This window comes from Thunnus albacares, chromosome 15, assembly GCF_914725855.1.
Source record: "Thunnus albacares chromosome 15, fThuAlb1.1, whole genome shotgun sequence".
Taxonomy (NCBI): Eukaryota; Metazoa; Chordata; class Actinopteri; order Scombriformes; family Scombridae; genus Thunnus; species Thunnus albacares.
This window is the reverse complement of record NC_058120.1, coordinates 12297344-12323623: the sequence shown is the minus strand read 5'-3', so window position 1 is coordinate 12323623 and position 26280 is coordinate 12297344. Positions and strand designations below refer to the sequence as shown.

At 42.0% G+C, this 26280-nt stretch overlaps 2 protein-coding genes across 4 annotated transcripts in view; both read right to left on the bottom strand.

Moving 5' to 3' along the window:
* The window catches only part of LOC122998767 (regulator of G-protein signaling 6-like), a 42426-nt gene extending 34225 nt beyond the window's left edge, over positions 1 to 8201 (bottom strand). For both annotated transcript variants that reach the window (XM_044375755.1, XM_044375756.1), the window contains exons 1-2: positions 7892 to 8201; positions 4907 to 5002 (exon numbers count right to left, since the gene is read on the bottom strand). In XM_044375755.1, coding sequence (XP_044231690.1) covers positions 4907 to 4990 — 84 coding nt within the window. In that variant the 5' untranslated portion in view covers positions 4991 to 5002; positions 7892 to 8201. The remainder of the gene's footprint in view (positions 1 to 4906; positions 5003 to 7891) is intronic.
* A 3680-nt stretch (positions 8202 to 11881) lies between these two features.
* The window catches only part of LOC122998217 (signal-induced proliferation-associated 1-like protein 1), a 36636-nt gene continuing 22237 nt past the window's right edge, over positions 11882 to 26280 (bottom strand). For both annotated transcript variants that reach the window (XM_044374977.1, XM_044374976.1), the window contains 16 exons: positions 25875 to 25978; positions 25402 to 25559; positions 21259 to 21838; positions 19832 to 20106; positions 19474 to 19728; positions 19226 to 19369; positions 18993 to 19141; positions 18795 to 18877; positions 18062 to 18474; positions 16899 to 17108; positions 16073 to 16235; positions 15768 to 15969; positions 15345 to 15494; positions 15038 to 15155; positions 14674 to 14752; positions 11882 to 13938 (listed from right to left, as the gene is read on the bottom strand). In XM_044374977.1, the coding sequence (XP_044230912.1) occupies positions 13795 to 13938; positions 14674 to 14752; positions 15038 to 15155; positions 15345 to 15494; positions 15768 to 15969; positions 16073 to 16235; positions 16899 to 17108; positions 18062 to 18474; positions 18795 to 18877; positions 18993 to 19141; positions 19226 to 19369; positions 19474 to 19728; positions 19832 to 20106; positions 21259 to 21838; positions 25402 to 25559; positions 25875 to 25978 (3227 nt within the window). In that variant the 3' untranslated portion in view covers positions 11882 to 13794. The remainder of the gene's footprint in view (positions 13939 to 14673; positions 14753 to 15037; positions 15156 to 15344; positions 15495 to 15767; positions 15970 to 16072; positions 16236 to 16898; positions 17109 to 18061; positions 18475 to 18794; positions 18878 to 18992; positions 19142 to 19225; positions 19370 to 19473; positions 19729 to 19831; positions 20107 to 21258; positions 21839 to 25401; positions 25560 to 25874; positions 25979 to 26280) is intronic.

Below are 26280 nucleotides of genomic sequence, written 5' to 3'. Positions count from 1 at the left end.
TAAGTCACAAGCCTCTGCTCCATGAAATCAAATTTTACTTCATATAGCTCCATTAAATCTTCATGTATCAATTGCCTGATCAGAAAGACAGAGTGATCTGCCGACACGGAGCTGATGGGGGGCTGCCACCCCACTGATCTCTTGCTTTCTTGGTACTACGTTTCCTTGCCAAAATTTTAATTTTACAGTATCTTTTAAGGTTTCAGATTTTTTATTAGCTTAAATTATGCTTTTATTCTGATTAAAATGCAAGAAATCATGGAGTTTGACAAATTAAAACATTAGCCTGCAACAAAATACAAAACAAAAACAATTTACATATCCTGTACCCTATCCTTCTATGTCAATGTTCCCTCTGATCATCCATTTTTATATTTGTTCAGTAAGTTATTCTTAAATATTTTTTTAAACTTACTCAGTGTTCTACATGTTTTCAGTTCCACAGCTGTTCCATAAATTTACACATTTGACTGAGATAAAATGTTTTCTTACATTAGTCCCCATTAATTGTTTTTTTTAATCATGAAATTCCTCTCAAGTCATATTGACTTTCTCACATAAAACAACTTTTGGATACTTTTGGGTAATAATTGATTTTTTGCTCTACACATAATTTGAACTGTTTTAAATTTGACCACATCTTTAGAGCCTTTAATTCAATAAACTGTGAGTTTGTTTGTTTTCTATAAGTAGTTTTGTTTACAATCCTTATGGCTCTCTTTAAAAGTGTGAAGATTGGATTAGTATTTCTTTTATATGAATGTTCCCACACTTCCACACAGTAAGTCATATATGGAACTATAAGGGTAGGTGTATAGGTGGTAGGTGTAAGGTGTATAATGAAGCTTGATTTAGAAGATTTTCAGCTTTATACAGTATTGCAATTGACTTTGACATTTTATCTTTGATAAAATGTATGTGTTGCTTCCAGCATAATTTATTATATATTTACTATCTATATCACTCCAAGAAATGTAATTTCAGACACTCTTTCAATTTCAACATCATGTGAATTAGTATAACGATTACCAAAGATTATAAATTTAGTTTTACTTAAAGTTTATTAGAATCAAACCAACTCTTTAGCATTTTCAACTCCTTTTCCACTGTATACAAAAGCTGTTTCAAATTCTTACCACAACAAAATAAATTTGTATCATCTGCAAATAATATAATTTTTAATATTTTGGAAACCTCACATATATCATTTATGTACAAAATAATGGGCCTAACATTGAGCCCTGGGGAACCTCACGAGTAACCTTCAATAGTTGTCAATTAAAATTATTTATTTGGACATACTGATACCTATTCTCTAGGTAACTACTTAACTAAGAGTGTGCTACTCCTCTAATTCCATATCTTTGTAATTTCTTCAATAATAAGTCATGGTCAATAGTATCAAATGCTTGAGATCCCGGAATACCCCCACTGTGTATTCTTTATTTTTTAGAGATGTTATAGACATTTCACAAAAAATGAAAATGTCAACATCATGGTGACGCTAAAAGTCAGTAGCCCTCATCCTCTGGGAACTATGGATATCTGTACCAAATTTCACTGAAATATATTTAATAGTTGTTGAGATATTTCAGTCTGGAAGTGGTGGACCGACCAACCAACAGACTGACCATGCCATCCCTAGAACCACTATCCTAAAAAGTGGATTTTCTGTACTTGTTTATCTTGCAGTACACGTTTGCTTCCATTTACAAGCAGAGAAGATCTTAGGGTGTATTGAGCTAGAAAATAACACAGTTGCAATTGTCAACCAAACTCTGCTCTCTGCTAATAGAGTGTTGCACACATGCACCCAAAGGCCACACTGGCACCAAGTAGCGCCTTTGAACTTCGTGGCATGGTTCATTACTAATATTTACCCACTAATGGATCATCGGAAAAAAAACCCCATCTGGATTAAAGTTCTGTGTGACTGTACCACACATATTACAGCTACAATACTCGCCTTCAGGTATGAGTTGACTGCCATGTATTATCCAATCAAACACTTAATGACCTAAATAAAAAGAAGAGCTGGATGCAGCACAAATCCTTAACTCTCCCTGTGTCAGACAGGAGCGCTTTGAGTCCTTCGGCAACAATTAGCCGTGTGTCAAAAGCCAGGCAGCCGTCACAGCTCGGAACAAGCAGAGTCTTGGCCCTCGAGTCACAGAAGGGAAAAGGGGTAAGACACACATACATGTACTTACTGTGGGGACAAGAGATGTTCGCTATTAATAGTTTGTGAGCTTTACCCCATCAGAGCAGGAAAGTGGCCTTTCTTCTCATCTTAATTGCATTTCCCAGCACGGTAGTGCTTCTCATCATGCTTCTTTTTTGTGTGTCTCTTGGTGCCTGTCCTATTCATCTACCTGCCATACTCTGTCTGTGAAGCATGCCAAACAGAGCAAAGAAAAACGCATCAACGGGGGAGGGTGTATTAAGCCAGCATAAAGTGAGTGTGTGTGAGTTCCCCTGTGTGTGTGCATTTACAGTACACATGCAACCCACTTCTGTTTGACCAAATTTCCTCCACAAGTTCTTGAGGCAATAAGTCGTCCTGCAGTTATTGGATTGTTTTGCTTCACTTCCTCTTTTCGTGGGAGGAGAGAGACAGAGCAAGACAGTACTGCAGCACCTACACTGCATGGACAGAGACAACCCTCCTCCCATCCTGAGCACTCAGCCTCTCTAATGGCTAAATACATCACACTCACCTTTGTCTAACTGCCTACACAGTTACCTTCACACTTTTGCAACAGATATGACAATATAAGTAAAGGCATTTTAACCCTTAGCATCTATACACTTCACAAATGTGCTGCCCACACTTTGAAATATTTTTATCTCTTGACAATGCCTGCACTAGCCTTTGCTCTCTGCTGTAAGATGTTGATGTCTTCCAGCTGACAGGGGCTCAGGCCTTGGGGAGGAAGCTGCCAGAGTTTTCCCAGGCGGCAGAGCATATTGGTGGCCATCTGCCTCTCCGCAAGCAGCGCCCTCACACTGTGCTAGGCTGCCCACATACAGAGTCCAGAGGCCATGAGCGCTCTGCCCTCAAAGACCCAGTGCCTCTCTATCGTTTGGCCTCTTTGACATCTTAAGCCACTGACTGCCACCAAGGTGAAATACAAGAAACTCCATCAATTAAATTAAAGGACAGGTACAGATCTAGGACTACAGTGAGTCTGCCAAATATTGTACAAAGACAAATAATTGGTCTCAAATGATTTCTTTTGCTTATCAAGCTACATTGCATCCTCAGCTTTCTTCCTCAAAAGCTGCGTATCAAAAGTCACATTTTCAAAGCAGAAAGGGCGGAAAAATCCTGTCACTCTCAGAATCATCTGGCTGTTGTCACTGCGTATGACTAAAACATGAAATGATGAATATTCCTTAAGGCAGCATCCTGACAAGCAAAAACTAGCCTCTTAAATGCGTTGCCTCCAGGCGTGTGTAGCGTTACGTAATGAATCCTCACTGTGTAATCCATGAAGATACCCAGTGTTACATGCAACTACAGTGTGTTCTTTCTGCAGCATGATAGCTTCTAAGAAATGCATGTAGGATGATGACAATACTGAATAAACAATGAATGCATTTTTGTGTAGAATAGGCACACAAATCTGACCTGCATATAGCGCACAAATATCTTTGAAATCCAGGCTTTGGGCAGAGAAGCCATTTGTCTCAAAACTGTCACAATCAAATCACACAATGATTTGATTATCATTTGGAAGATTCCTGGCTATCTGGCAGGAACTTTAAGAGATTGGAAATATCCACTGCTACCCTTAACAGGTTGAGCATTTACTGTTGACAAGTGAATTGTTGCTGCCAATGCACTTCCACTTGCCCTTGTGCTGCCAACTGCTGATGTGCGACATTCTGTTCATGGCATACAATCCCAGTAGCATCATTATCAGATGTAGCAAGTTTCTGAGTACAAAGGAGGTCCTGGCAGTCTTTCCAGGTCAGCTGGAGACTGAAGGTGTTTATTACAAAGATGGAAGTTCACAGGAAATTCTTGAAGCTGTCACCGAGTCCCAGACTCCTCAGTGACAAGTAGTTAACAACAAAAGTGAGAACAACACCTAAAAATTTTACCACTGACGCAGCTTCTGCTAACAATTCCCATCCTGTCTTGCCCATCCTTCCACTAATCTGTTAATATCTCCATACATCTGTTTACATTAACAGATGATCATTAGGACTAGATAGAAACAACAGATTTTGGACAGGATCCGTCAACTACGGCCTACTTATAGCTCACTTTTACCGTAATCAGACAGCTGACTCAGTGATAGCAGTGGATCCCATGGTTTAAGTATGATCAAAAGATTTCTTTTTTGAGTAGGCTGTCACAGTGCTGACAGAGAAATAACAAGCTATTCTTCAGTTGAGGAGTAATAACCACCCCCTCTTTGACCGTTCCCAATCCCGGCCCTGGAGAATCACACCACTTCCTCCCAACCGAACACCCCATCCACGTAATTAGCCACCAATACTGCTCACCCTCTCTAATCAAACAACAGCTATTGAAAGTGAGGCGCCACGAGGACGAAGTAATTACCCTTGACACTGTAAGGACCTCTCACTGGCCAAACCCTCACTGATGAGATCGAGAGCTTATTTAAACATTGGAGGGCTGACGTTTGCCTGTCGGATACATTGATAGGTAGAGGAACCTGAGAGAGCGATTGAGTTGAGCTCATTTCAAGACGGTTCAAAGAGAAGCTTCCTGACATCTGAGTTTGACAGTGAAACCAGTGTGAGGTAGATACACACTGATACGGACCAGTGGGCTGTCATGAGCCTGTCTACGGGTCATTGCCTCTCAGTGAATGTTTCTCCCATGATATACTGTAGGCCAGATACTGTAGCACACACATAGAGTCAGACTTGCCTTTCTGTAGACGATCATATTGGGGGAGTCCTCCTCTGGATCAGTGGTGCCCACGCCTCCCTGGTCTCTGGATCCCTCCGCCATTTTCACTCAGTCCTGTCGAAGAATGCACCACATGAATACAGCACCCAGCGCACATTGGACAGCGGAGGAACCCAAAATAATGATTTGATAAGCATCAGTCAGCATTTCTATTTCACCTGGGAACCAAAATTCCTCCAACCTTTATTGTCATGACATTCAGCTGCCAAAATGTATGCTATGACTCGTAGAGGGGACGCCTGTCTCAATAGGGACAGAAAAGAGAGTTCAGGTAGATGAATATTAACTAAACTACAAAGTCAAATCTTGAACATTGAGCAGTGATTCCCAACCAGAGGTACTTGTACCTCAGCGGCTACCTCTGTAGTTGCCAGGGTGTGCATTAGAGATTCTTAAAAATAGAAATTATATTTTGATTCAAAAAATATATCCACATATTAGGTCAGCTGTAAAACCTGAACACTACATGTGTGATTGAGAGTGTGAAAACTAGTAAATGAGCTGAGAGGTCTAACAGTTTGTGAAAGTAATGGAAAGCCTAAATGGTTGAAATAGAGAGCTAACAGTCATGAATAAATAGTTCAAATAAGCAATTGAAATATAACTAAAAGTAATGAATAGCTGGTTGAAATGCAGTAGTTAAATAAAGATAATGGATAAATGGTTTAAATAGCTGAAGGTAAGAGATAAAGGGTTGATGTAGTTAAAAGTAATGAATAAACAGTTCAAATAAGCATTTCAGATATAACTAAAACTTATGAAAAAATGGTTGATATAGTTAGGCTAGCTAAAGGTAAGAGATCGATTGTTAAAATTGTTAGCTAAAATTAAGAGATAGATGATTGAAATAGTTAAAAGCAGGATAATTGGCTGAAATGTCTGGTTTCTGCCACTCCAAGTGGTAGCAGTACATGCAAACCTGTTCAACAGTTAAATACTATTAAAACAGTATTTCAACAATATCCACTTTAATATAATTACTAGTGTTAAATAGCATCCAATTAAAAATCAATTCTAACATGATGGGTGGTTTCGATTAAGCTCATCTGACATGGTTATACAGGTACATCAGACAAAACAGGTCTGAAACCACTGCAGTAATTATACATACAGCACAGATGTGCGTCTACAACGCATAGTCAATGTGGCTGTGAGGTCGATGAGTCATCTTTCTTCACAAAAAAAGACTGATGTTTAAAAAAGACGGATGTTCATAATGGATGAACCCTCACTGAGGTGATACTGACAGTTCAACTGCAGTCAGTGCTGGCCACTATTTTTGTTTTTGTTCCTATGCTAAGCGCGAGTAAGTGTTGACTCCATTAACTTCAATCATATGATGGTTACCTCTCATCTGCCTGCACTCCCCACATTAACCCCCCCCCCAAGCTGCTGTTAACGGATTTATTTACAACCTCCACACAGTCCCCATCACTTTCTCTAGGCTGTCTCCCCTCTGACCCTAACTCCCTCTCACTCTCTCAGGAGAATTAATTCTGCTTAACTAAGGATTTCCATAACCTACGCTGACGACTGGGCTTCAACGAGCCCCCTTAGCCCTGTCTACCCTTTGCCACTGAAGTCTCCTGCGTGTATTAAATGGGTTAAACCATTTGTTAGTCCTTTAATCGTGCTGAGGAAAGAGAGGTGAGGGGGTGGATTACACAGTTCAACACATTCATAATTTTTGGTACTTATGAAATACAAAGTGCGACAGGATAAAGCTGCTGCGAAAGAGAAAATAATCACACGGCTCACTGGGCCTCACTATTCACTGTAACAGCTATTTGTGTTTGAAAAAGGAAGTGTGATGAGCTATTGAGGGGAGGAAGAACTGAGGATACAGACAGCATTTCATGACAGGCACACATGAGCAGGCACAATATGAAACCTTCATACATTAACTGAATTAGTAACACTGCGTCTTGCCAAGGGGCAGCCGCTGGCGAGGGATTTGGAGTAGTTGAATTAAGTAATTGTAGCCGTGCAATGTTACAAGTTTTAACAACTGCAAATAATGGCTCTGGTGGACGGTGAAGAAAATTGAAATTGTTCAATTTCAGCGTACCACCAGCTTGCACAACAGCAGACATGCAAGGTGGCTTTGTCACCATAGTTGAACACTTTAATCTATTACCCCATGGAGCATGATGATGCGCATGAGTGAATAAGTAATCATCCGCTCTCGCCACACTGTTTGTTATTGCCACCAGAAGTGCGGAGTACAGCACTCCCCATTGGCTAACATGTCTGTGCTCTTTTTAGAGTCTGAGCACATTAGACAGCTAATCTTTGCATCCGCCTCAAGGGCCATATAGAAAGGCGGGCAGTATGGATTGCATAGCACCTGCTTAAAGAAAACAATAGTGTGCCAATAGGTCCCCTGTGGACAGGAAGCTGTAATTCTAGAGAACAACTTCCTCCCATCAAGCTGCTCACACATGCAAATCAAAGTCTAAAGAAGGCCTACCCAAGATGTTAATTGAAAGCTTGTGTCAAAGTGAGACGGATGCAATACGGACAGTTGCTGAAAGACAGCTAGAGAGCACCAACATGCCCTCGTAAATGTGTGTGTGTGTGTGTGTGTGTGTGTGTGTGTGTGTGTGTTTGTACATGCACACCCTGAAATCCAAGCACACAGCAAACACCAATTTATGAGGACACACAAGCACAAAAGGACATTGCACACACATATTCACAGGGTAGAACCCCTGCAATGGCTCAAATAAACAAGCTCGCAGATGGCCACTCAACTGAAACAAACTGAATAAACTGGCAAAGAGTTTACGCACAAACATGCACAAAACAAGCCGTGCTCCAGATACACCCAGAACCACAGTGTGATTGAGCCCAAAAGCCCCGTTCCCTCTCAGCAGGCGAGCGGCCGAGTGCGATGCAACATCTGTGACACCTGACAGTTGCCATTACTGAAGCATTCATTACCTTAGAAACAAAATAATGCCTGGTCCACTCTGCTCCCCCGGTTGGCTCCCCCTTAGCAACAAGCAGCAGGCAGGTTCATGGTATAATTGGCAGAGGGGGAGAGAAGGGGATGAAGACAGTGAAGCAGCGAGAGAGAGAGATAGAGAGAGAGAGAGAGAAGCTGGCTGGTCACTGCAGTATTCCTCTATTCCTCCTCCTCCTCTTCCTTTCTCTTCACCAGTCCTGCCTTGCCCCGGCAGTTGAGGAGATCCTCACACGTGTGCACCTCGTTCATCCTCCCTCTCCCTCTGTCTGCATGTGCTTGAGTCTGAGCGAGAGCAAAAGAGTGAGTGTGTATGAGAGAGAAAGAGAGAGAGAGGAGGGGAGGGAGGGAGGGAGGGAGATGCTGTGCAATAGAGAGGGGCAGATCAAGTTGGAAAAAGGGGGAGGGATGAAGGAATTAGAGAGAATATAAAAAGGAAAATAGAGGGAGGAGAAAGACAGGCAGAGAGAGGCTGTGTGTGTGTGCACAAGGCGGTGTGTGCGTCTGTGTGTGTGTGTGTGAGGGAGAGAGAGGGAGAGAGAGCAGTGGATGCACAGTGAGGAGGAAAAGGAGGACAGAGAGATGCACACTGCAGCAGCGCCCACTGATGCTGAAAATAAGAAACATTTCATTAGGAGGATATTGAAATGCTAATATATAAGCAAGTTACTGTTACTGAGCACACACAGATGCAGGCTATAAATATATATCCCCCTCTCTCTTTGAGCAAGCAAGCTCAGAGATAATGCTTTTCAATTTCCATTCAAAGCCCACGTGTGAAAGGCTGCATTTTTATGGTGGCATTACTCCACCAGTTGTTGCTCATTTTCTTAAGCAGGCCCTGATCCAATTTTAGACATTTTATCCGCAAGTTATATTTGTATTTCTGGAGCTTACATCTCTTCACATTTCTAAAAAAAAAAATACAAAAAACATTCTTTGCTTGAGGATGTCAAACACGCACTCTGTTTCTGTCTCCAGCTATTCTGCTCTTGCATGTCTATGTTCTCTTCTTTCCGTCTTTATGGAAACTCTGGAGTCATTCAAGCTTAAATGGCAACCTCGAACGAATGAACCTTTTTTTTTTTCCTGCAATAAATGAGATCCCAAAAGCCCCCGAGGAAGATACTCCAGAAATACATAGCATGGCCAATTTGTGAACGCATGCATGCAGAGTGAACACACACGCTCACAGCCACACATATACACAGATGTTTGTGTTGACGGAACCAGTTCACCAGTTATCAAAGAACTATCTTGCTTTATTCACCCCGCTGTGTGTTCTTCTCTCTTTCAGCAGTGTGTTGTTATCTAAGCAGAGGTCCCGGCTCTGAAAAGCTCCCTCTTATTTCAGAGACACACGTTGCTTTTGAAAATATTTGAGGCGCTTTTAAATATTCTTCACACAGAAAAGACCTTGAATGTAGCCTTTATAACGCTCAATAGATGAAAGCCCAGATCTCATTATTACAAGTACAATTTGCTTTAGATTTTTTCCTCAAAGCAGATTAATTCAGAAAATTGGAACAACTCAAAACTGCTTCTCTCTATTAGTTCCTTTAAGTCTTTGTTCTCTCTAATAGTTTTCAGCAGAAAAAGAGCAGGACTGTATATTATCTCCCCTCCCCATCACCCACATCATTAGAGATCTGCTCATATATATCTACCGTATAGCAATATGACATAACCACCCATCCCCCCTCCCTGATTACAACATACCACACACATGACCCACACTGCAGTGACCTGCAATCAGCACATCTTCCTGTCCCATGAGCTGCTCTGGCATTAAGGAGTACCATCATTAACAAGGTGACAGACAGGCAGGCAGGCAGGGACTTCTCTAATCTGCTTTAAGGGGGCCAGCCCTGCTATAATCTGCATTAATGCTAAATTATTGAACAGCCTGTTCATAACCACACCGCTGCCAGAGAGCAATACTACGGGCCACACACATGACTACGACAGGGATCTTGCTTGCATGTGCGACTGAAGAAGTATGTTGTGCTTTTAATCAGCTGAGCACGTAGAGATTGCAGTGGAGACATTTAATAGGTGTGAATTTATTTAAAGGATGGATCATCATTTTTCAAGCCTGTCTTAGAAACAATGTTCACATGCCCATATGTCCATTGAAAAAAGTAATGGTCACTCTAGTTGTTCCTTCTTTCCATACAGAGATCCCTTCCTGATGCAATTCCAGGCTTCAGAATGTGGCTTCAACTATTGGATGGATTCCCATGACTTTGGCTTCAGATATTCCAGATGCCCAGAGGATGAATTCTATTGACTTTTGTTATCCTTCGTCTTTTAGTGTCACCAACAAGTGAATGTTCTCACTTATTCAGTGAAGAAGTGTGACATCTACAAGATCGATTAGCACAAAAGTTTGTACAGACATTCACGGTTCCCAGATGATGTATCTTTATGACTTTGGTATCATTCCCCTGTTTGTCTCTCTTGTGCCACCATGACATTTTTGGTTTTGAATGAAATATCTTGACAAGTATCAAATGGATTGCCATGAAATTTTCCACATATATTCAAGGCCCCTTGAGGATAAATTCTATTGAATTTGGTAATCCTCTGACTTTTTATCTTGCGCCGTCATCAGGTTACATATTGCAATACTTTGGTTTATAGGCTACCAGCAAAACTAATAAAATTCCCACCAACCTCAGTTGTATTTCGTCTTTATTAACTAGCAACTGCATTCACTTTATAAAGTAATCCACCAGGAATGTGCACTTGCATGTATGTGATTGGCCAATGCAGCGCCTTGCTGGATGACGTCGGCTTACACGACTGCTAGTATGGCTGTAGTGTCTTGTTACTATACCTCCACTGCAGCTCATCAAGTAAACACTTTCTGCAGAAACACAAGAGGGAATGTACTGTATTTATAAATGAATTTTAGATTTGTCTAAGACTGCAGCATCATATTAGCTTCAGCTAGCATACCGTATGTTGCATAGAACAATGACTGGATTTTTGCTGCCTTTAAACGGGGTCGTGTTTACCGTGTTCACGAGAAGAATCCATATGAATGACCCCCTAATCCCCTTAATTTTAACAAATTGTGATGTGTTGTTGACGTTTTCAGAAATGGTGGAGGGAAATTCATCCTTTGGTGGCTGATAAGTCAATATATTGTAATTTTAGTCATATAGAGTTTGTAATTTTATAATATCTCTGAGGGAAATATTGATATTTCCAAAGGCCTAATCTTTTCCTCTGTCATTAGGCCTTTGCATTTCCTGCATTACCCGCTTGCTAGCTTAATTGTTAGCCTCAGTGAGTTCTAGATGTTACCTAGCAGCAATGTTATCGAACACAAAGCATATCGTGACTTCCCATGTCATAACCATGAGCTCATGAGTTCCATTTGAAGGCAGCATTTGTTCCCAATCGCTGAGGTCACCTTACAGAGGGTTCTTTTAACATCATTATACATTGCACATGTGGGTATGTGAGTATAATTTTAAGTGAACCTATCCTTTAATCTAATTGACTAATAAATCCAAAAGCAGCTTTGTAGCAGTCTAGCTATAACTCCTCAAGACATTACCCTGCAGTCATTTCTTGGAACCCAAATCGTCTATGCCATCACCCCGCCGTCTCTCAGGTTATCCTCATCCATCAATCTGTCGCATCCTGGCTCATCTCTGTCAGGGCAACTGTCTTGTGTAATCTTGCCAGAGTGGAAAAACAGCAGCTCTCTGTTAATCACAATACAACAGCAGGAAACCACATCCTGGCAGACCATTGACAGGTATCCATTTACTCCAGGACCTAGGATGGCCCCAACACCTATGGCAGACATTAGTTTAGCTATTGTTTTTCTGCTGTTAAAGCATAAATAGGACAGTTTTTAAGTAAATCTTGTGTCTAAATCATGTGATTCATACTTAATTCCTACCTTAAACCTCACAAAATGCCACGCCAAAAGACCACTCTGTGAGACAAAGTGTAATTCAACAAAATATCTTTAATAGATATAAACATTTTTACACATCACAGCTCAATGGAAACAGAATCACATGCTTTCACACATGTAGAGAATGAAGGTGCAGGGGCAATCTGCTGTGCTAGGGTTCCGGGTCTCATACAAGTCTTAAGTCTGAGTCCGGCTCGTGGTCTTTGTTCTGCCTTATCCCCTGTTTATCTTTCATATTGCTCCTGTTGCTTTCCTCTATATCCTAGCCAATAAAGCAGATTTACATCAAAAAAATAATCTTAAAAAATAAGAATGAAGGTGCAAATTCTGATGAATATCAAATTCTCTTTATATACAGTTGCACAGTATTCGAGTACAAAAGGAATCAGTTATGAGGCTTAAATATAGACTTTGTCTGCCTGGTCGTCTAGAGACCAAATTCAGGTCGGGCTTAAAAGCAGATTTACATTCTACAGAAACTTCTGTAGCTGGAATTTCAGGATTTACACAATATCTTACTATGTCATCATATACTGAACAGTACCGATTTAATCTATTGAGAGAATTAAGGATCAGATTGAAGCCTTTCAGCATGCTATGGATGGAGTAGGGGGTCGGTTCCATGTAGCATTTTACATGTTATCAACACTAGGTGGCACTGTCATTCAATCCACTGCAGCAGGCACGTCTATCATGAGGACTTTCAGGGCCAAAAACATAATGATTTGTATTTTTTATTAGTATGGATCAAAAATTTGCCTTATTTTATTGAAAACTTTGTTTCGAGTTGAAGGATAAATATCCGCTCATATAGGAGACTATGATGAGTACATGCAGATCTCTAACTGCATAGGCTGTCTTTTCTTTCTTAGCCTTGTCTTTTTCATAAATACTCTTTAAATATATCAAGGGCAGAGGTGAGAAAATAATTGTTAATATTATATATTTACAAGAATTGAAATAAGTGACACTGCTCTATTTTTATGGCACCCATATTGTTCTTTGTTTTTTACAATATATATTCTTTTCATCTGCTTGTGACCAGTAGTCCTATACAACTTTGACTTGCAATAACCCTCTAGAAGTCAAACATTTGATACAATCTTTCACATAGGCATTACAGACAGGCACTTGACATTACAGTGTTTACAGTGTATTCTATGCAAAGGGTCTGCCTGTGTCTACCTACGCACACTGCTACCATAAAGATAGTGACATCTCTCATATAACATATCTAGCATATATCTCCTCTTTTGGTTAGTAATTTAAAAACAACAACAAAAAAATAGTGATGTCATCACTGAGTTGGGAAAATTGAAGAATGTCAATGTAAAACTAAAAATGAAACTACAACACGCTGTCAATTCTTAAAAAGTGTCGACCTCTATCAGAGGAATTTGGGGCTATATTCATCATCTCTTGCGTTGGATAAAGACATTTTCCTTTGGGTTGGAACTTTTTAATTAGAAATCTGTTCACTTGTAATTAGGTTAGCTGGGGAGCTAAACAGGGACAGTAACTTTAAATCCCTTTAGGTTAAATTCAACATCTTGCACTCTCTGACATGCAGGGATACCAACAATCTGTTAAATTGGACACAAAGCATCACATCATTTGTGAAATTCTAAGGAAGGGAGTGCATGCTGATCAAAACTGTCACACGGTTACACCACTGCTTGATTTCTCTGTCCCCCTTTCCTTTCTTTTAATGATTCTTTGACTTTCATGGTGATTGTTATACCACAGATTCACAAGGCTGAAGCAGGATGGCAAATAGGTCCATGTTGGCACTGGTTTGTTAGAGAAACTGTTATGAGTTTTTATGAACATTTTTTTGGATGGTCCTTGAAGAACCGTAATGTGTGTGCAGTACTGAACAGTTTCAGGTCAGCTTCAGTAGTGGTCATACTCCCAGTGGAGAAGAACAGTCGACGGCTGTGAGCATCAGTTCATGTCGATGGTGTTGAAGACCCACTCTGTGAACTTCTTGAGCTTGGCTGAAGCGCTGTAGGACTCCTCAAGGAGACGCTTGTTGTCTTCACGCAAAGTCTGGATCTGAGCCTGCAGAGACGCCTTGGCATCCTTCTCCTGGTGATAAAGAAACACAGTTTTTGTGATGTTTGAAATATATATACGTAATGATATATATGTAACGTGCACCTCATGGTGTCTTATGTAACCAGACTGAAGTAACCAAATAAATACTGGTATTAAAAAATAAAATCATGCGATGTGATCTGAAGTTTGAGATTCATACTTTTTGTTTCTCTCCATATTTATATTTGTGCCCAGGTAAAGGGTATACAAAGTGCAAACTGATTACAGTTACTCCAAGCTTTGTGTCATCGCCATGACTGGAGAACACTACCTCCATTACAATAGAAGAAAAATATCATTTATTTTTTTCATCTGCTTATTTTTAATTAAAGCTGGTTACTAATTTGATAGGTGTGTTATAGTTAGCTTCTGGCTTTTGATGCTTCAACTTGCTACTTTTCAAATTTAAAACAGTAATTGGAAGATGTCTAAAGCACAGTGTAGTGTCATCTAGATCTGTGTTATCTATGTTACATATTGTTTTGTTTGTGACATTTTGGATTGTATTCCATTTGCTGTGGAAGCTGCCAAAGGGAAACTGGGTCATGGCCATCGATTACACACAAATAAAGCATCAGCACTGCTTTTTTTTTTTTTTTTTTTTTAATTTCAGATCCATTGTATTTTATGTTCATTGCTCCTTCAACTGCTGTAGATGTTTTACAAATGCTGTGCACCTCAGCAAAAGAAGAGCAGAGTTCTCAGTCTAATTGAACCATAACTCACTTTCTTCAGGTCCTCCTGTAGCGCCTTCACCATGGACTCTAGCTGGCTGACCTTCCCCATCAAACAGGCTGGAATCTCTCTGTGAAAAATGATAACCATTTCATTAGCTGGGACAGACTCTAGCACTTAAAGTAGTGGTCAAAACTGAGCTTATGGCCAATATTCCTTTTCATCCCAATCAAACACTAAAGCTGTCGATGCTGCAGATTAGTGTGCAGTCAACCAGAGTAGAGGACTAATTAGTGTTATCAGCTGCAGTAGTGTTTCATTGGAATAAATTCTGCAGGGTCTTCTGTGGCACAGTTCTGGACACGAGTGGATTAAAGCAAACACTGGTCCCAGGCCATGACCTGAGGCCTCTTACCCAGGCGAGGGCTGTCTCATTGGGGCTGCCTGAGGCTCAGCCTGCTGGGGGCTGGTGGCTGCTGAGCTCTCAGCCATGGAGCTCTCCTCCTGGGCGGCTAGGAAGACCAGCCTCTGCTCTGAATTAAAAACAATTTAAAGATCTACTATTAGAGCTTCAGCCTTCAGTTGAGAGAAAACAAACACAGAATAACAGCGCACTCTTCTGGTGATAATAAATATGGCAGTTCCCCTGAAAAGTAATATCAGTAATTAACCTTTACTTCCAATGATTTTGAGGAGGAAATGAAAACACGATGTGTGCCTACCCTCAAAGGCCTTGGCAGCATCTACCAGGTGGGCCCAGTCCAGCGGGCCATCTGCCCCGGAGTCAGGCAGGGGCATGAGGACAGGATCCTGCAGCTGCTGCCTCTTCCTCTCCTGTTCTAGCTCTGAGCTCTCCGGGGCTGACAGGTCTCCTGGGAAGGAGAAATTGCAAAGTAAACCCACTGGACAGCATTTGTATCTACTCCCCTGTGACAGAAGATGAGAGAAATGCAGCCAACAGTGACGGCACATAACACATGTAAACTAAAATTATACGTAACATTTTGAGCTTTTCATTTCATTACATAAAGATATACTGTGCTATAAATCAAATCATCCCATTTCATTACGCTTTACTACACAAAGTACAACATGCATTACACTTCCATCTCTTTTATGGTTAACTATAAACACTGAAGATTTACCGAGGGATTTGTGTGATGCTCGTCGGCTGGCTGCATGGCGAGCGGTGGGTGAGCGTGGCATGGTGGAGCAGCTGAACAGAAGGTCAGTGGGTGTGTTGCGCTGCCCATTGGAGGACGGCTCCCTCTGCCCGCTGTAAATACTCTCATCTGACAGTGTTCTCTGGAGGGAGCGACGACTGGGTGGTGGGCCCGGAAACAATGGCTTCAGAGAGAAACAGAATGTATGCAAAAAGATTCGTTTTACCTGCATTATAGACCTTTACTAACATCAATATTGACAATTGAGCCATTGTCTTTGTGAATACCTTCTCTTCACTTGTAGTGGGTGGAGGGCTGTCAAGTGTGATGAGTTTCTTCAAGTCTTCTTCCAGGCTGGACTTGGCAGTGTGCCTCTGGGGTGATTGGGAGCCCCGGAGATTGGCCCTGAGCTGCGGCTGACCGCCCAGTAAGCCATCACTCTGATGCCGTCTGGAGATAAAAGCAAAACCCAACTCAGATAAAAGCCTCTTAAATCCAAATAAAACACATTTAATAGAAAATCAGGAAGCAACTGTAATGGAGGTGGTGACTGAGAATTCAAGAAAGCATGCCTGTGATTAGAGGTCACCGGTTCAAATTCCCAGACTGGATGGAAAAATCTGTGAATGATAAGATGCTGTAAACCCAATGTGGTGTTGATGTGCCCTGAGGAATGTACTTAACCACCCAACTGATTCACCAGGGAAAACTGTGGTTTGCTGAGCAGCTGCACAGTGTGAAAACAGCAGTTGTCATCAACCACAAATTATACGATCACCCTTTATATCAAACGGTAAGACATAAGCAGCTGCTACCTTGAATGAATGAAAAAGGGAAAGTATGTAAAGTCAATCTGGGAACCAAAACATGATGTCAAAAAAGCTTCCCAGCTACACCACATGGTGGCAGTGTTGACCAAATTTTAAAAAATTAAAAAAGCATTACAATTAGAAGAGCAGTCTCAGGGACAAATTATTCCCTACCGACATCTCAAACATCAACACCACTGACAGCAGGACGCATTTCTACACCGAATGATAAACTTATCACAACATGCATAGGGCAGAGTTTTAAACATTCACAGATGCTTTGTAAAAACTGTTCTTGTCTTACTTGCGAGTGCTGCCAAAGTCCACAGAGTTGACAGTTCCCCCGGGTTTCCTCCAGCCAATCAGGTACTTAGAAGTCGCCCCCTGCCGAGGGTAGAAGCTCTTGGGCCCCGGGGAGTTCTGGGATGTGTGTGAGGGGGCCGACTCGTCCTGGGGGGACATGGGACTGCAGCCCTGGCCCATCGGACTCCCTGAGTGGCCAGAACTCAGTGTGCTATAGACGAACAGGGGAAAGAGAGGGAGGGAGGTGAGAGACAGACATTAATAAAGATGAGTTACTGATATTGATATTTATATAATTACACAAACACAGAGATACACATTATAGCGTTGTTGTTTGATCTTATTTTGGCCTTTAATTAATGAAGCAATGATCACTTGAATGTGACTTCACTTTTCTTCTTGCTTCACTGTCAAAATATTGTAGCAGTAAAATAGCAGCAAAATATTGTATTAAGACTGTTTGCATTCATTAACGCACAAAAACATCTTAAAAACACTAGTTTAACTATTCCATCACAAAACCTCCTTCTACTGCTATAGATGCGACTGACTGATGAATTCATAAAAAAGAAATAGGACACTGAGTCCTTGCACTTAATTTGCCGCAACTTCAAATAACAATTCTCCATAGTTTGACACAAAAGTTGAAATTTCAAACAGCAAGTTTTGTGTCTGAGTGCGAGCGCATATGTGCGTGCACATACTATGAAACAAAGCTGCCTATGTACAGGTCTGGTGGAGCTGAGTTATTTCTGGCTGAGTGAAGAAGAGAGGGAGAAAAGCTTTAGTTGATTCAAAGGAAGTGGGATTTAGAAGAGGGGGGAACAGTGCTGAGCTCACAGTCTGCATTTCTAGCAACATCAAGCACTTCCTTTCTATCATGGATACCGGGAGACTGAGATACATACAAATTCAAAACCATACACACACACACACACACACACACACACACACACACACACACACACACACACACAGAGTTATTTCATTCTTCCCCTTTCCCTTTGTTAATGCCAAACCGCAGAGCTTTGGACTTTTCCATCGGGGACGGTACAGAATATATCTGGACTACAATGAATCACTGTCTGTTTAATGAAACATTGATGCAAGGGCACAAATTCCTGAGCTGCCTGCACAGCTGACTCTAATATAACAGCAGCACACCTGGAGTGGGAGGCAGCATCACTCAGGCTGTAGGAACCACTGTCAGGAGGAAAGGCTGACGGGCTCGTCGCCTGGTTCTCACTGCCTCCAATAGCGACAAGAGAGTCTGGTGTCGGAGGTGACATGTCGGTGGCTCTCTGGCTGCCTGCTGGCTCATCTTGCCATTGAATTTTTTCCTTGGCCCTGAAGGCACCAGTTGAAGAAGCTGTGCTGCTTTGGGTTGCAGTGAAAGAGGTGGCGTCGATGCCACTGTCAGTGGAGGTCCCCTGTAGATAGCCATTGAGCTCCAGATCACTCCGCACCCCTGAACGGGAACCGACCTCATACCACTTCTCGTCGCTGTGGGTGGAGCTGGAGGCGTTGCTTGAGAGCGTGTTGCTACTCGACTGGCTGGATGAATATGGAGCGTCCGCCTGTTCAGAGAGAAAAAGTCAAATTATAATTTTCAAATTTAAAACCATTTTTGTTCTGCAAGTTTTTTACAGTTCATAGAGTGACTTGGAGAACCCACAATGATATTGCAAGCAGCTGCTCATGCCACTGTAGTCTTTTAGATGTTAGAAACATTTAAATAACTGTTTTTAGGACAGACTGGTATAAACATATTGTAGTTTCTACTCCAAAGCACATTACCAGCAAATAAACAGCAGCTCTTTGGTTACCACAGTTATCAACTTGTAATCTGCCATTAAATAGGAACAAGGAAATTACATGTTTGTTGATTCTGGCTCACCTTAGTGCTCTTGTTGGGAGACATGTGTCCGCTTTGCTCTGCTGGCTGGAGTCGAGGAATCACCACCTTAGAAACTGAAGTATCTGTAGAAAGCAAAGACATATGGGTAATGAGGTCTCTATGTAAGTGTTAGCACAGTAAAAGTAATGTTTTATTCAATGCTACTGCTAATACTGAGAGTTTTGAAGCTTCTCTTACCTGCACTGGTTTTGTCCCCCAGTCTGCTGGCTGCCTCACCCTCCCCAGTTCGGGTCCAAGCAGCACCAGCGCTAGAGCACACTTTGACCCCGTCACCTGCCACATGCCGCACAGATGACACAGGAGACTGGCAGTTGTTGTTATTAAACCTGGAAGAGAGACGACGAGGGTTTATGTTGCAAATTTTGATTCATTAGTCTGTGAAACCAGGAGTGAGGGGCAGAAGAACCTACCCATCAGGCATAGACTTCTGCCTCCAATGGCTGGAGCCCATGGTGTCAGAGTAGGAGAGGCTGGAGGGGGAGTTTGTGTTGTGCAGTGTGCGACCCATCACGATGGAGCAGGCAAGAGCGTAGTTGTCGTTCCCTGGGGAATATCTGTGAGGACACATAAGGATGTCATTAAAGACATGCAGCAATCAGACGGGTATGAGTTCAGTGTGTCTTCAAATTTCATAAAAGCATTTTAGGTATTTTGTGACCTTTTGGGATTGACGGGTCGACCATCACTGGACACACTGCGGGGAATAGCAGCAGAGTTACGCTCACTGAAGTCTGACGGAGGGGCCTTGATGAGTGTTCCCCCTGAGCCAGCAGTGCGTGTTTGAGGGCTGGAAGATGTTCGTGGCCACTTGTTGTTGTTGGTCGGGCGGAAGGGGAACTTTAACTCATAGGGCATGCCCTCCTTGTGGTTCTTGTAGTCCACTAGTGGCATGTGGTAGATTTCAGAGCAGCCTCTGTTGGCATATGAAGCATTCACAATCAGAATACTACACTGACAGCCTCGACTGTATCAACTGCAGTCGCTTGCATCTACAGATCTCTCTATGTCCACTCTACCTGCGTGGTGTGGAGTCTTCGTGTGGAGGAATGATGACCACCTTGACGGTGACGGAGGTTCGGAGCAGGTCGATCATCTGCTCGTGGGACAGTGAGGCCACCGCAACCTTGCAAATCTCCACCAATCTGCTACCTTGCCTGAGCCCAGCCTGCCAGGCGTACCCGTAGGGCTCCACCTCTGCTACGATGCCCTCAAAGTTGACATGGAATCCCAGCTGGCCCAGGGCATTACGACGCAGGGTCATCTCTGTGGTCTGACTGCCCTTGGTCAAGAGCTACAGAACAGATAGAGTAAAGGAGTGGGCATGTGGAAGCACAGCAAAGAGGAGTGGAAGAGAAGCACAATGCATAAAACTTTTCTTACAACCTTTCAGTCTTTTGCTGATAAAATGATGAACCATCTCCCACACAACAACATCTCATCTGACACTAGCACTAATCCCTCACAAGCTGAGACACGTCTATCCATCACAATCTATGAATACAAAACACTTTCATTTAATTATGAAATTGAATTATTTGGTACAATCCCCTTATAACCGACTACCATTGGACACCATGTCTAGCTCCTCCTCTACCTGTGACTGATTAACAGAGAAGTAAATACTGGCTTGTGCAGCCTGGGAGCGAATCACAACAGAGGCTGAGTCATGATGCCCACAACAAAAGCCATGGCATGTGCAAGTACTGCTAGCAGGCAACAGTAATTCTTGACTTTGTTTACCATCAACTAAAACTGTTCAGTCTAAGGAATGATCTAAATACCCCACCAAAAAGCACTGCCTTACCTACTCCACTTTGAAAACCTCAGTAATGATATCATATCACCAAATTACTATGCATTATGCTTCACATTGCTTATAATCATAGTTACAACACAACAGCTGTGGCTTTTTGGTGGCTGTATAATTTGAGGCTACGCCCATGTGTTGCTATAATAACATCAACAACACTTAGTTCTTATTTTTTCATACTGCTTTAGTCAAGGAAGTGGACACTGGGCATTGCGTGTCATCACACTGTCAATCATGGGACTGAAAGTCACTGACAAACTTCACTAAGCACTTTTTGTCTACACATCTGTTTAATTAGTGGTTTCATGGAGATTTCAAAAGGCCCTGATCTTTGCTCTCGTTGAAACTAGTTGCTTGATTTAGAAATGTATATTTTTATAACTATCCTGTTTTAGTCATTGTAACCTGTTTCTGATTCTGAATAGTTCCAGATAACGGCCTAAAATATAAATATAACGATTAAAGTAGTAATACATTTACCATATTCAGAGTTACAAGGATTTATGTGCGTGTTCATTACAAGCTGTTTGTCAAAGATGGGGTGTTTAGCTTAGTGTGACTTCTGACAGCTGCAACAGATGTGTGTGTGCTAATGAGAGGTACTGTCATAGACAGCAGCAGTGCCCCACTGACCTCCAGTCTTTTGACAACCTCTCCAAAGTCTTCTGTGTTGTTATTGATGGAGCGCAGCGACACGCTCTCGCCACGCTCATAGTAGATCTTCATGGAGGCAGGGCTTCCAGATGACCAACCAATCACATCACGTGTGGCGCAGTTAAACACGACTGCTTTGGCTTCCTGATCCAGTAGGATGATGAAGTCATTTGAAATGGCCAATAGGCATTCACGTTCAGCGCCAGCTACTTGGTCTTCAGCGTGAACCTGCCAGGTTACCGCCCCCAGGCTGCGGAGCTCCGCCCCACTGTACGGACGCACCTTCTCTCGTCGCTTGTGGGCCAGAGAGATGAAGGGGAACTTCCCAGTGGGCTCTACTGGAGTATTGGTCACATGACGTTCTGCCAAGTCCCTCAGGTACTCCTGCCGTGTGCGTGTTGCCATGGCGCCAAACTTATCTGACTTGTGGGCTGCGTTCTCGGCATTGATGACTTTGGCCAACAGGAAGTCCCTGAAGACAGTGGACTTGGGGAAGGTCACACCCTTGGGGATTGGGGGGCCGAAGGAGGGGACGTCCTGTGAACGGGTGACAGCCACACTGCAGAGGGACAAAAGAAGGGAGGGTTTGAGGTCACTGCTTCGGTATGTGAATACATCAAAATTCATACCTATAAACCAATTGTAAATATGCATTTGCAGCTTTATTGTCATAAAACCATATAAATGAAACATACTTGCAAAAAATATAAACTAAACAAAAACACCAGTATCCATAACATAGAGGGTAGATTTAATACAGTGTGAGATGTGTATATTATGCAAAAACAAATAAAAAAATCAAATGAAACATAATGAAATGCAAACAAGATTATGTGTATAAAGCTGAAGAGTGACAAAATATAAACACTGAAACAAAAAAACTTGTTACCATAATGGTTATTTGCCTGTAACCAGGAAAATTTGGTGGGATGATGTATGTTGCAAGGACAAACAGCACATGGTCTCTTAAAAAAAGAATAGTAGAGACGTCTTTACATAGTTTCCCCTGAGGCTTTGTTGCCTTTGACCTATTTCACTTGTGAATATAAAGGAGGGCGTTAGAAATCCTACGGGCAAGGCTCTCCTCTTGTTACCCTCTACTGCTCCTATTCCATTTGCACACAATGGCTGTCTTGGAGTTGGATTACTATAAATTAGTCAACAGGTGTAGGTAATGCTGTCTCATACCTGTTGTGCAAAAAAACTTAGCTCACTGTAAAAAAAAAAAAAATCAAATTAATTTAAACATATTGGGATTGTTTTACCAGTGGGGGAAAGACATTTGGATTGTCTGAGCAGCTGATAGCACATCATTCCTACTGCAAAGTATGGAGGTTATATTGAGGCTATAAATAAATAAATATATCTATATACATATACATACAGTCACTAGCATTTACAGTAAAAGCCTCATGAGTACATGAAAACCGAGACGTGGCCTTGACTAAGCTGATGTGACAGTCCTGACAAGTCTCCATCCAGTCCATTAAACAGATAATAAAGCCATTGCCTGTAGCAGAGATGTTGCAAACCATGCCTGACTACACACAGCATATAAATACTATACATCCAATCATAGTTGACAAGCCAGCTCCCAGTGCTCACACTCTGCCACTCTCTGCTACATCATGGTATAGAAAAGCGGCGCTGCGGCTACAGCTAGCAAGCACAAAACAGCCTACATTTCCTAAACAAAGATCTAGTTATGCAATCTGCCTTGCTGGCCTCGTGTGACTTTGAGGCAGCGGTTGAAAGCAGCAGATTAGCATCCCGCTGGCCCGGGCCACTTACTACTCTAATGCTCCGGTCTGGCTCAATATGACCTGAGCATTATCCAAATCTCAGCAGCAGGCAACAACAGGCTATTAATAACTAGATGACTCAACAAAACAAAACATACACTTTATTAATAGAGATCAGAGAAGTAAAGTAAAAGCCTGTATAACAAGGTCTTACGCAACATATAAAGACACAGTCCCATGCTGTGATAACAAAAATCATAACGAACAATCATCTCTTTGTATGAAATCAAGTTTCAAGCTTGTATGTATCCATGTAAACATTCACATGAGTGTCTGTGTGATTAATGTGTGTTTATGTTTTTAATGTTTGACTAGAGATCAGCTGAAATCCACAGAGCTTGGAATCCAGTAAATGGTCAAATCACTGCATTAACGGCTCTGCATGGTTTCAACAAAATCAAGAGACCACAACATACAAACATCTACACAAACACCTATAACTTACCTCCTGGCTTTAATAAAAAGCAACCATGCTTCTCAAAATTTTGACTGCAAAATATCCTGAATCTTTGTTGCAATGAACGCAAGGCGAGAAAATGATTTGCTGGACCGTTGCTTACTCAGTCATTTTCTGCAGCTACAATCCAACGCTCAAGTATGTTGTTGCAAATCCTTGTAGCTTTTGTCCGGACCCAGACTTATTTTCCGCACGATCAGGGAAAGGCATCCATGGAAAGACTTGTAACAGTCAGGAGTGAAGTCTTAACATATGGTGCCTAGATCCAGAGAATATGAGTAAAAGCCAAAGGCTGGGAGTGTGAGTGGCTCTGGGTGGGGTAGCTAGATTTGTCCTCAAGGATTCTGTGTCCCATGCTTCTCCATTTCATCCATAAGGCAAACCAGGATAACCAGCATTTCACCCTTTTCTCTTGTCCTTCAAAAAAAAATCCTGGAGTATAAACAAAAAGATGCCCCCTTTAGGCAAAAGCAGGCGGAATGAAGGTGTCCACTAGTAGATGCAATGGAGTAGCTGGTCAAAGAAACTTGGTAGAGAGCGGAAAAGAGCTCAAAATAAATTAGCCCAAATTTGACGCGGTTGTGAACTGAGAGACAGAAGGCTAGCTTGACCCGTCCGCTCCTGAGGTAGACTCTGTGAGCTCTGAGGGACTCTGCTCTCAACAATCCTTCCCACTCACATGCATGTCTGGGTGAAGAGAGTACTTCATGTGCATGGCGCTAACTCCTTCAGACCACTCTGGCTCATGCTGCCCAAAGGCAAAGTGGCAGGCAGGGAGAGGAGGGGGGAGGAGAAGGGGGATACTTGTATTATATGAGTGTGCAAATGGTGCGCCTTTGAGTGAATTAGTGTGTGAGGGAAAGTGTGTGCATGTGTGTGTGCAAGTGAGCATGAGAAAGAGGTATAAGGAGAATAGGCAGGAATAGAGTAAGAGGGAGCAACTATGTGTGCATGATATGTGTGTATGCAGAGCACAGAGAGTGTGTGTGTGTGTGTGTGTGTGTGATGGGGTAGTGATGTGTTAGTGTGAGCGCCACAGAGTTGCAATCTGATCATCACAGGGCCAAGAATCAGCCAGTGGAGGAGAAGAGGAGAGCTCCGATCAGATAGACAACTACTGCAGCACCAATCTCTTCTATGTGACCATAATCAAACTAATTTATACTTATGCACACATACAGTTGACACGGACATATACAGTCCAGAAAGACGGGACAATGGTCACGCAAAGGCTTTTATGTTTTAATGTGACCCATGCCTTCCAGTCAATGCTTTTTTTTGTCTTAATGCTAGCTACAACAACACTGCTGATAGCGCTCTGAGTGGTGTGGAGCTTTCAAGGTACTGTAAAAAGGGTCCAATTCTGCACTGAGATGGAAAGTTAAAACTAGATTTATTTTTCAACATTGATGGCAGGTTTGGTCAGTCTGGCCTACTTAAAATTGTAATGAGTTTCCTTAGTCTCAAGAAACGGTCATATACTGTCATATATATTCATAGCTGGTGGTCTAACCTTAACCTCAATGTCAGTCTCACAAATTCTGAAGCTATAAACTGGAAACCTTTCCAAGTCTTTGGTAAGCTGTTAGATTTTTTGAAACCTGTATTTATCCAGGATGGGGTTTTGTTCGGCACACATGCTGCACATACCAAAACTACTTTTTCTTTTCCTTCCTTCCGTCCTTTGACAAACACAAACCACATAGCATGTATACATGTGCAGAAGTAAAAAAAAAAAAAAAAAAAAATCCATTGTGTCTCTTACACATTTACTGTACACCTACAAGCTCATTGTGTTGCTCCCTCAGTCAAGCTCCACTATATCCGCTGTATGATCTCTCCTGGTTTAATACAAAGACCCACCTGTAGCATGTGTTGTCAGAGCAGGGGTCGTGCACCCTTACAATGATGAAGACATGTTGAAAGTGAGAGCGAACGGCCTTGGGCGTGAAGGGGTGAGAACCAGGCTCCTGGAACACAATGGTCACTATGTCGTTCCCAATGTGGCGCTTCCTCAGCAACTGGTCATAGAAAAATAAGTATTTATTAGAGAGGTGTAGGTCTTGAATCTGAGAGTATACCAAGCATGTGGAGCATTCCATTCAGTGACAATCAAAAATATGGTACTTGAAAACAATGAACGTTTCTTCAAAATGAAAGTTGGACGGGAAACAAATCTGATACCTGAGCCACATGTCATATCATGCATTCCTGTAAATCATACACTCCCTTCCTTAACAGCTGTCTTTGATGCATCTGTTTTCAAACGAAGGAGGTTTCCATTTTCTGATATACAACTAATGATAAACCACAAAGACTTGGATCTCTATCTTCACCTGTTGTTTGTTGTTGGGCGTGTAAGGCAGCAGAGTCGACACATGGAACATGATCTCATAGTCCTTGTATGTCGTGTACAGGGAGTGAGTGCCTGTGGAATCCGCTGTAGGGAAAATAGCAATACAGTGTTGAGAACTATTGTACAATAACTGCCATCCATCTCCCTCCCATGTGTATTCTGTGTGCTTTGTGTTTTCTGTGCAAGACAGGATGCAATTTCACTTTAGCCATAACAACTAAACAATAGTGAAGTGTGGATCAATGTCAGCCTGGATAACAAGACTGTCAAAACCAATATATCGAGAACAATCAACTGTTTTACTCAAGTATCCTGTAAGGGGGAACAACGGACAGAGTACATATTTAAAGAGTTAGACTAGAAAGTTTCTTTGTGGACAACAAGGT